This window comes from Talpa europaea (assembly GCF_964194135.1).
Source record: "Talpa europaea genome assembly, chromosome: 1".
Lineage (NCBI taxonomy): Eukaryota > Metazoa > Chordata > Mammalia > Eulipotyphla > Talpidae > Talpa > Talpa europaea.
Genome location: NC_140073.1, coordinates 9428766 through 9439382, shown reverse-complemented (window position 1 = coordinate 9439382; position 10617 = coordinate 9428766). Strand labels below are relative to the sequence as shown.

At 53.4% G+C, this 10617-nt stretch overlaps 1 protein-coding gene across 1 annotated transcript; it reads right to left on the bottom strand.

The window, feature by feature from the left end:
* Window positions 1–8253: 8253 nt before the first annotated feature.
* TIMM10 (translocase of inner mitochondrial membrane 10) lies at window positions 8254–9877 on the bottom strand. The gene is made up of 2 exons (XM_084235010.1): window positions 9792–9877; window positions 8254–8577 (listed from the first exon to the last, which is right to left on the bottom strand). Exons 1-2 carry the CDS (start codon window positions 9860–9862, stop codon window positions 8376–8378), a joined length of 273 nt encoding a protein of 90 aa, XP_084091136.1. The 5' UTR covers window positions 9863–9877; the 3' UTR covers window positions 8254–8375.
* Between the last annotated feature and the right edge of the window lie 740 nt (window positions 9878–10617).

The window sequence follows — 10617 nt, the reverse complement described above, 5'->3', positions numbered from 1 at the left end:
GATCCAGGGCGGGTCCGCCCGCGCCCCCGGCGACCCCGCGCGCCCTCACCCACTCCGCCGAGCGCGGGGCACCGCGCGGCGCGCCCGGGAGGCCGCCCGCCCCTGCGGCCCGGGGAGGGGGCGCGGGCCGCGGCAGGAAGTCCGGGGCCGCTGACTGTATAAGGGCAGCGGCGGCGGATGGGCCGGCGGGCTGGCGGGCGGGTGTGTTTACCAGAGGGAGGGAAGCCGCCGCGCTCCCCCCGCCACCGCCACCGCCACGGCCACCGCGGGAGGAGACCGGCCGAGGGCGCGCGGGGGCGGGGAGCCGTGCGGGGGGTGGCCCGGGGCGCGCGGCGAGCGGAGGCCGGGGAGGGCACGAGAGGCAGGGCAGGCGGGAGGGGAGAAAAGCGCAAGTCGCTTCCCTCGGGCGGCCTCGGTACCCTCATCTGTGAAATGGGGCTTTGGAGTCCGGGGCTGCTGGTGCCTTCGAGCTCCCTCCAGGGCGCAGCGCCCAGCGGAGGAAGTGCAGCCAGAAGGGGCGAGAGGAAGCGGGGAGCCGGAGGGACCAGAATAAAGGGGAGGGCGCCACGCGCTCGGAGACGCCTCCACGCGCGGCTGGACACGCTAGCTCAGGTAACTGGGTTTGCGCGGGGAGGAGCCTGGGGGTGTCGGTGGGAGCCAGCCCGGGCGTTTCTCAGAGCACATGCGGCTAGGACCCCGACCCTGCTCACCTCTGGGGGGGCGCGCGCGCCTCCCGCAGCCCCGACGCCCGCGAGAGCGCAGCGCCTTCGCCGCGCGTCCGCGCTCCCCGAGCCGCGCCGCGCTCGGGACTCCTCCGGGGCTCGGCCCCACCGCCGGGCGATCTCACCTCCCGCGCCCGCGGTCGGAAGCCGGGGAGCTGGGACCCCGCGGGACGCCGCCGGTCCGCGAGGCGAGGCTGGAACTGCGCGGATCCGCGGAGTCGCTAGTTGTATTTACACCCGTCCCGGGCTGCGCCCAGAGGTAGGGGCGGGGGCTCTCCCTTCCCTTCCCCTCCTCCTAGGTCGAGTTTCACGCGCACGTGACTCGCCCTCGGGTCCCCAGATACTCTTCCCCGGCACACGCCCCGGCACCTAAAATTTCCACCCTCTCCCCCCACGCTCTGCCTCGGCCGCCCAGGCGAACACCGGCTGCGCCCTCGGTATCCTTGGCCAAAACAAAGAAGGATTCGGCTGGAGCGAGAGTGACCGCGATGCAGGGCTGGCTTGGGTGGGGCTTTGAACTGTGCAGTTGGGAGTAGTGTTTTCCGAGAGGCAGAATGACACGTGTTTCTCTGGAGTTAGTCAGATCGAGATCTGAGTCTCACTTTGAAACTGATTGGCCTGCGTTATCTTGGCCAAGTTGCTTAACCTCTCTGAGCCTCGGTTTTCTCCCCCTTTATATTCAGATAAGCAATAGTACTACCTACTTCCAAGGAGCTGGGGAGATGAACCTTGGGGGGTACGGTACAGGTAAAGAGCTCAGCACAGCTTATTGCACAAACTCAGCGCAATAAATGTTAATGGCTGTTGGTGCTGTCAGTATCATTGCAGGAGACTCAGAGATGGATGCTTCAGACACTTACTAACTAGTTCCTGATGAATCTTTCAGCCTCCCTGAGCCTCCTTATCTGTAAAATGGAGGGAAGTTGTCACTTCTTGGAGGGTGAATGTGGATTGATGAGATATTGAGACATGAGGTGAAGGTGACGATGGCGGATGTGAGTTGAATCCAGTGTGATGGGAGCAATGTTGGTGATACCCACAAAACCGTGGGAATGTGAGCAACTGCTGGGAAAGTTCCAAGACCTCCGACAAGAGGGCATCTCCAAACAGCTGAGCCACCAAGTAAAGAGAGAAACTACCATTTGTTAAGTGGCTACTATGTGTTGGGCAATTTTCAAGTAAAAAAAAATGATCACTGAGTGCTCAAAGCATTGTGGTCTTACTAAAACTTCCCGACTTTCCCCAGAGGCCAAGGCTGGAGACTGGCAGCTGGACACGATGAAGGGAGGCTGGATGCAAAGTCACAGTATGTCCCATCCTCACTTCCCCTTCCATGTGCAAGCTCCAGTGAGCTTGTGGTTCCTCCTTTGAAGACGTGTCTTCACCAGGCTCTCCTGGCCACCGCCGTAAGCCCAGACCAGCATTTGTGAATATTTTCAAGTCCACTGAATTGTACTCTTTGATGATTTCTCGACTTTTATAAGCTACTTTGCATGTGCCAGACACCCGGGAGATGCAAGAGCAAAGGCTTAGTGGTGGGAAAGGCCTGACTAGTTCTCTCTGGCAGGAGCACAGTGTCCACTCTGATGGTTTCACTTCTTAAAATTCATTCCTGGCTCCACACCAAGGTCACACTCCTTCACTTAGCACCAGCGTCAGAGTAAGGGTTCTAACCCAAGACCGTCACAGGCCCCTCTGAGGCTACAATAAAATGTTGAGCCCACACCCCCTGAAAATGCCTGTGAGGATGTGAGTACACACACATTTACATTCACATTTCAGGGTTTTTGTGGACTCCCTCCACTGGCTATAGGGTTCCATGGGTCCCATAGCGGAAATGTTTGTTCTTCCTTATCCCCAATTCACATTTCCATGTCTTCCCCTTGTGAACTGTTGGCTCCACGAGGACAGGGGCCTGGTCTGGTGTGTGCTGTGCTCTACCCCCAGCACCTAGAATGGCACCTGGCACTTAAGAGGCACTCAGTAAGCACCTGTGGGATGAAGTGTAAAGCCAGCTGCTTTCACAGCTCTGTGCCTTCACACCTGCTGTTCCTTGTGGGAATGACGGATCCCTGTCTTCATTTCTAATGCACTCACCCGCCCCAACTCAGCTCAAGTTCCACCTCCTCCTGGAAGCATCTGATCTCCCAGGCTGAGTCTGGGGCCCTTCCCGTGTACTTCCCATAAACACTATTGTATTGACGCTCTCACAGAGATCTAGAATCATCGATTGCATTGGCTCTCCCCCTTCCCTGTGGGATCTGAAGCTCCTGGGGGCAGGAGCCAGGTGATGTGTGCACCTGCTGCTTTCACAGGACCTGGCATGTAACCAGCACGTGGATGTGGTAAACACTGAATAACTAGGAGAGGTGAGTGAGAAATGAAGCTGAAAAGTACGCTGGGGTCCATTTGGCTTGACCTATGTGAGGCCAAGGACTTACAGTGTTGTGAGACAGGATAGAAACTCCTGGGCTTCTTTTGGTTTTGTTTGTTTCCAAGAAGGGGATGACTATGGTAGGTTGTGTTTGGTGGGTGGAGGGTATTTTGGAAGGGAAAGCAACCTTAAAGCAGTTGGGAGATGGCTGTGATAGTTCGGAGAGCTAAGACACACCTCTGTATCCGAGTCAATAGACTGTATCAACCCCTCCCCCCAAAGCAATCTCTCCCAGCCTCTGTTCCCCTGATCTACCCAGTTCAAGCAGAACAGCACTGTCATACTGGATCTCCCCTGAGGTCTGTGCTGGAGTCAGTTTCACAGCTGAGTGGACAGGAGTACCAGCTCAGGAGTCACCCAGGCCAGGTGCCCATCCTGGCGCTTCAGCTGACTAGCCGTATGACTTACCGCAGGCATTTACACACCTGAGCCTTGCTCTTCTAGCCAATCAAGTGCTGGCAATAATGGTATCCTGCTCGCTGTGTTAGAAATTATTTATTCAGGGGTCTCCCTGGTGGCCTAAGGAGCTATCCTTGTGATGGCTGAGGCAGCCTGAGTTCAATCCCCAGCCAGGGAGCTGACCCACATGGCACAGCAGACCTCTCCTGTCTGGCCCACTGCTCCCCTTAACAGTGCCTTTCTGCAACCTGCCTGTTCTGCTCCCCACTCTGTCTCCGGTGACTCCTTTCACCCCGTACTCCTCTGACCTTCACCCCACCTTTTCTATACAAAAATAAAATCTTAAAAAAATTATTTATTTAGCCTCACAGTAGTTATTATAAGTCTTTACATGAGGTATGTAAGTAAAATGGGACAGCCATTTTGGAAAACAGTTGGGCAGTTCCTTAACCCAGTAATTCCATTCCTAGCTATATACTAAGTGAGTTGAGAACATACATTGACACCAAAACTTGGGCACAAATGTTCACAGCAGCACAATCACAATAGCCAAAGAATGCAAACAACCCACTAGTCCACAATGGATAGACAAAAGGTATAGTATTATTTGGCTACAAAAAGGAACGAGATCGAAAAAAATTAAAAGGAATGAAGTACTGAAACACAGGTAACATGGAAGAACTTGAAAACATGCTAAGTGCAAGGAAGTATGCCAGTGGCCACAGACCGTGTGATTATTCTTACACGAAATGCCCAGAAGAGGCAGGTCTGCCGAGACATTGGTAGATTAGTGGTTGCCAGGAACTGGGGGAGGGAAAAGTGGGAAGGGATTGCTAAGGAGAACAGGGTTTCTTCTGGGGCAATAAAAACATACAATTACGTTGTGATCGTTGCACAATTTGGTAAATATTCTCGGGCCCACTGAATTATACACTTTATTCTTATTTATTTATTTATGCACACAAGAACTGGAGTACAGGCCAGCGGTTCAGAGGGTGAGAGGATTCACCAGAGACAGAGCGTGGAGCAAAACAGGCAGATCCACTGAAATACACTGCTGAGGGGAGCAGCGGGTGAGCCAGGAGAGGTCTGCTGCGCCATGTGGGTAGCTCCCTGGCCGGGGATTGAACATGTGCTGCAGTGGCTGCGGATAGCTTCCTAGTGCTGAGACTTAACCCCTTGCACCACCAGGGAGGCCCTGAATTATACACTTTAAAAGAGTGAATTTTATGATGTGTGAATGATTTCTCAATTTTTAAAAGCTACTTTGCATGTGTCAGGCACCAGGGAGTTGATAATGAATAAGACACGGCTTATAGTCTCCAAGAACACCGAGTCCAGTGGGAGAGAGGCACTGATGAATCAAATCATCACATATATCGAGTGTAATTGTGCCTAATGGCGGCTCCACAGTGGAGAGAGATGTGTGCTTGAGAACCCACAACTGGGGAGGGTTCTGATCCAGACAGGTCAGGGAAGAGCTCTTCCAGGTGCTCCTGGTGCTGATATCTGAAGACTTCTGTGGCCCAACGAGCATCTGTCAACCTCCGGGAAGATGCCGCGGCACATGCAGATGCCCTGCACCAGCAGGACGCCAGAGACCGCCAGGGAGCCCGAGCAGGGCTGCAGTGGATGAAGCACACTGAGTTCGGAAGCTGGAGGAAGGTGGCAGCTGGAAAGGCCAACCGTACTGACCTTCGAAGCCAAGTAGAAGTGCTCGGTGATAACTGGCAACAACCCCCTCCTCCCTAGCGGCTCCTCCCCCACTGCTGCCTGTGGCAGTGACGCACCACCCGCCACCAAGGGCTGAAGCCACAGAACCGGAGTTAGCCCAGGCTTTGCTCCTTCCCTCGCCTTCACGTGCACCTCTAGTGAGCCTGTGGTGCCTCCTTTGAAGACCTCCCATCTCCATCCAGCTCCCCTGGCCGCTACCCAGATCAGCATTGGTCTGCCCACCCAGCCTCCCACAACCCTGTCAACCAGCCCTTCCCCACCAGCCAATGGAAATGTTCCACTGGAAACACAGCTCCCATCAGGCTGCTCCCCTCAAAAGCTTCCGGTGACCCTTGGGAACATGTACAAACTCCCAACAAATGCCCCCAAGTCCATGTGGAACCCCAGCCTCCGTTCTGGCCTCTCCTCTCTATGCCTTTGCCATAGAGAGCTGTTAATACCTCATGTTCTACCACCTCAAGTTCCTCTTGGCTCTGGAACATTCAAACTTTTGCTTAACCATCATGTCCCAAGGGAAGGCTCCTGGCCCAGCTCCAGTAACAAATCCCTTTGCTCTATAACATCCAACTCTCCCTCTGATGAAACACCATCCCACTACCCTTTGATGTGTCTTCCATTTCTCCTATATCCCCCACCAGCCCCCAGACTTGCTCACTAGAGCAGGGACCTAGCTAATTCACTCACAACACTGTCTGTAACTCTTTGCATACAGCACGCCAATAAATATTGAATGAAATAGGAAATTTCTGACACATCATTAGGGAGCACCCTCCCCCCACGCTCGAGAGTTGAAAGCAGCTCTGGTGTCTGCGTAAATTGGAATCTGGCTTTGCCCCTTGTTTGTTGTGTGACCTTCAGCAAGTTACCAACCTTTCTGAGCCTCGGCTTGTCTAACCCCAGAGTTGTAAGGGTTAATGAGAACAACACAGCTATCAGCACACTGCAGCAACTGGCTTCCTGGCACGGCTCCCTTGTTCTAGCATCTACCATCATCCACCTGGCTGGTGGCTAGAGGGAGCCTCTAAAAGGCGCGTCTGTCATTTTCCCTGCCCGGGTTTACATCCTACAGCAGTTTGCTGACACCCTTATAGGACAAAATCCAAACTTTCCCACAGCTCATCAGGCTCCTGGGAAGCGTCAGCAGCCCAGCCTCCCCTCATCTCTCACCTCCACCTCCCTTCACACTCCAGGCACTCCAGGCACGCGAAGCTACTCCTCCAACGTGCCACATTTTCTGCCACTTCAAAGCCCTTGCCAGGGCTCTTCTCTCCAGCTGGAACCTCTTCTCTCCGCTACCATCCTTCTAGTGTCCCAGCTCTACACTACCAGGGAAATTCTGATGCTCCTTGCAGAGCCCGAGAGCTGGTGCAATAGCCAGGCTCTCGCCACACCCCTTTTCCTAGCACGAGGCCCACACGCAACAGGCGAAGAACCCACGTTTGCACACAGGCCACTGCCATTCCCACGCTGAGGTGAGCAGACAGCGCCACCTGTTGACCCAAATTGGCACTTCAGCACCTAGAAGCAGCCTGTGCTCCCAAGGCAGACAGGGGCCAAGGGTTTTGAAATTTGGTTTGTTTTGGGAGAGTGGAAGAGGTGATGTCTTGTTGGTGTATCCTCACACCAAATTCACTATTAAAAAGAGCTAACACTGTACTTACTGTGAGAGAGCTAAGCACTCCCCTAGGTGTTTTAGATATTAATTTCCACAACCACTCAATGAGGTAGAAATACCTTCACCCTGGCGGCCTGGATTGAATGGGCACTTTTTTTTTTTTAGGATTTATACTTTATTTATACAAGAGCTGGGGTACAGGCCAGAGGCATGGGAGGGTGAGAGGATTCACCAGAGACAGGGTGGGGAGCAGAACAGGCAGACAGACTAAAATACACTGCTGAGGGGAGCAGCGGGCGGCAGGAGAGGTCTGCCATGCCTGAATGGGCACTTTGAAACCCCAAACCCACTGCCTTTATTCTGTCTCCTTGGCTCCATGCCCAGTGACCTGGTGAAGTTAAACCCAGACAGCGCCTGTGAGGGCCACTGAGGTACTGCTCTCCTGGGCGACACTGGTGTAAACCACGGGAATGAGTGACCCACACATCTGACAGCAGCATAAATCTCCAGGACAGAACAGGCACCCTGCAGACAGGAGCAAGCTGCGGCCTCTCCTCAGTGAAGTGGCAACTGCTGCTGTCAGCCCTGGCTTCGCCACTGTGTGAATGGCCTCGCATGACCCCCCAGCGACCTTGTCCTTCAGCCTCCCTTTCCTAGCAGGACTGCTTGCCCAGATGGTGGATCAGACAGGAGTGTGTGGGCAGCGAGGCGTGCAGTCCCTAAGGCAGGGGGCCCCTGAGTGGCAGGGACTATCACTCAGCCCCCTCCCTGGATCACTCACACCACCCTCCAAGCTGGGTCCCTTCACACATCTCCGCAGTGGCATTTAGAAGCCAGAGGGTGGCTACTTCTTTCCTAAGTCCACCTACTTTTCACCCTCTCCTCTGATTCCTTCCTCTACATCACTTTTGAAAGTGCCTGCCCGCCTCCACTGACCAGGTTACTGAGACATAGAAAGCCAGTACCCACCGAGCACTTTTGAAGCCCAAGTCGTTATTCTGAAGGCTTTATATGTCCTAACTCACTGGACCCTCACAACAGCACTATGATTACCCCGATTTGACAGATGAAGCTACAACAGAGTGAAGTGACCTGTTCCAGGTCATGCCGCAAAGCGCTGACATGGGGTGTACAATACACAGTGTCAAACACTGCATTGGACCCTCCTGCTGGTAGAGGCTGGGTCTGCTGCCGCCTTCACTCCCCACGGCCAGGCATACTGCTTTGCACACAGAAGATGTCAACAAACTTATTTTTAATATATATATGTTACACACACACACATATACAGTCCCATTCCAGTGTGACCCCTTCTTCGACAGCGAGAGCTCTCTACCACATTCCAGGATCCCGGAGACTCTCCAGAGAGAGCCCAGGCTTGGCAGTTTTATAGATGACACCCAATGGGGGCATTTTTATTTGACAAGTAGGAAAGGGCAGGGTGTGCCTTTAGAGTATAGCGCCTGGGGCCTCATGCAGGTCCAGAGCTCTGCTGCACCCTTTTCATCAGCTCTTCATCCTGCATAGACAACTCAGTCAACTTTTTACCCATCCGTTCATGGATGTCCAGATACTTGGAGACACACCGATCCAAGCACACAGACTCGCCCTTGGACAGATCTGCTTCCTTGTAGTGGGGAGGCACACACTTCCGGTGACAGGCACTGGTCATTCTGGGGGGAAGGAAGGGCAAGGGTGGGTCAGTAGCAATCTGTGGCATACCAGGAACTCGCCACCATTCCTGCCCTGCCATACTGATTTCACCCTCCAAGAGGGCAAGGCAAAACCTCAGTCTGCACCTCTACCATCCTGGAAGCTCCTTGAGATTAGGAATCCTGTCTGAGCCCAAGTTTATAAGTAATTAACTACAGATCAATGGTTAAATGCTGGCTATGTTCCTTCCAGGCATCACGCTAAGTGCCTGACATGGATTCTGTTATGCAATTCTTGTAAAAAACTGCACGAGAGAGACAAAATCATTATCCCCATTTTACATATAAAGAAATTAAGGCACAGAGTGGCTCAAGATAGAATCAGACCCAGGCAGTCTGACTTCACAGCCTTCAATTAAAGTGTTGTAATATATGGCCTCTAAGATAAACCAATTAATCAAAAACAGTTACCAGAGAGTTTAAGTCCATAAAAGTAGTAGACATTTGTTGACTATTTGTTGGGCTTGATGCCCAAAGTCTGTCATATATTTTTACATTTAATATTTATAATGTCTCTGTGAGGTAGGCAGTGACTATCTCCATTTCACAAATGGGGAAACCACCAGTCAAGGAATCCGGGTAACACCATACTGGGGGGTGGAACCAGGATTTGTTTCCAAATTTGCTAAATGGTTATAGTCTGGAGCCATGCTGAGGTAACAATCCTGACATCATTACTGATCAGTTGTGAACCCTGAGTAAGTAATCTCAAGAAGCCTGGATTTTCCTCACATTAGAATAAGATGAGTGAAATTAACCCAGTGGATTATCTTGAAGACTAAGAAAAGATGTCTTTAAAGTGCTCAGCAAATTCCTGAGCCAGAGTAAGAGTTTAAGAAACATTAACTACTAAGTGGGCTCTCTGCTACTGGTCAAAAAGCAAATGTTCAACTGTTTTTGGAACCTATCCAATGCCTACACTGGTGCGTCCCTTCCTGCTCTGCCCCTCCATTGCCAATTCCATCCCAATCTAAATACCCAGCTCCTTCTAGTGACTCCATACTATTTCTGCATTGCTGCCAATCACGAGGAATGCAGGTTCAAGGAGGGTAAACACCGGCATCAGGTTCCCCTAGATTGAGAAAAGCATTTTTCAGAAATCAGTCACCTCTGCCCTAGAAAAGTGTGCCCTAGGATCATTGTCCAAGACAAAGTAGCAGAGAGTCTGCTCTTACCTGTTGTACATATCGGCCATCATCTCGACCTCCAGCTCTGCCGCCAGCTGCTGGGCCCTGAGCGGATCCATCTCAGTCCAGAACCGTGGAGAATGCCTGGTCTCCTAGTTCTGGGAGCAGACATCACCGTCAACGCCCTGCTCCCCGGTCACTTTTCCATCCCCGGGAGGAGGGGAGGCGGAGGAAACTGCGTATCAGATCAACAGCGACCGCGGACCTCAGTGAGTTTAACGACCCCATTTCACAGGTGTGCCAACTGAGGCTCCCAAGGAGAACACTGCTTGCCCAAGGTCACACACAGCACCTCAATGTCAGCGCTGGAAATCGAGCCCTGGAGCCCTGACACCTAGTCCCTCGAGGTGACCCTTTCTGCAGGAAAAGATCGAGAGACCGGAACGCAAGATCCACGAAACCGTGGGCCTGAGGCCGTGGGTTCGTGGGAATTGGATCATACGCGGACCTCGAGGGCGGCCCCAGGGCTGCTCTCTGAAATAGGGGCGCCATCATTAGGGTCACCTTGGGGACAGCGCTCACTCACCACAGGCAGGAGCCGGTCACAGCGTCCCCAACTTCGGTACCTACAGGGGACTCCCCGGTGCCCAGGTAGGCAAAGGCGGAAGCACGTGGATCACTTCCGGGAGGGAAGTCCCGCCTCTTTGATCGGTGTCGCTTCCGGAATAAAGTACCAACGAGGCTGTGCTGGGAAGTCCGCTACCATAGAGAGGGAGCGGCCAGCCCCGACTGCAGCGGAGGCGCGTGCGAATGCTAGAGGGGCCGCCAAGATACCATAGAGGCGTGGGCGGGGCAGAGCGCCGGCCGCCCGGTT

Bases quoted from the DNA above. Each gene is read 5' to 3' on its own strand.
- TIMM10 (XM_084235010.1), bottom strand. From the start codon at position 9,862: ATGGATCCGCTCAGGGCCCAGCAGCTGGCGGCAGAGCTGGAGGTCGAG. The intron at 8,578-9,791 runs GTAAGAGCAGAC...CCTTCCCCCCAG, and splicing joins ATGGCCGATATGTACAACAG to AATGACCAGTGCCTGTCACC.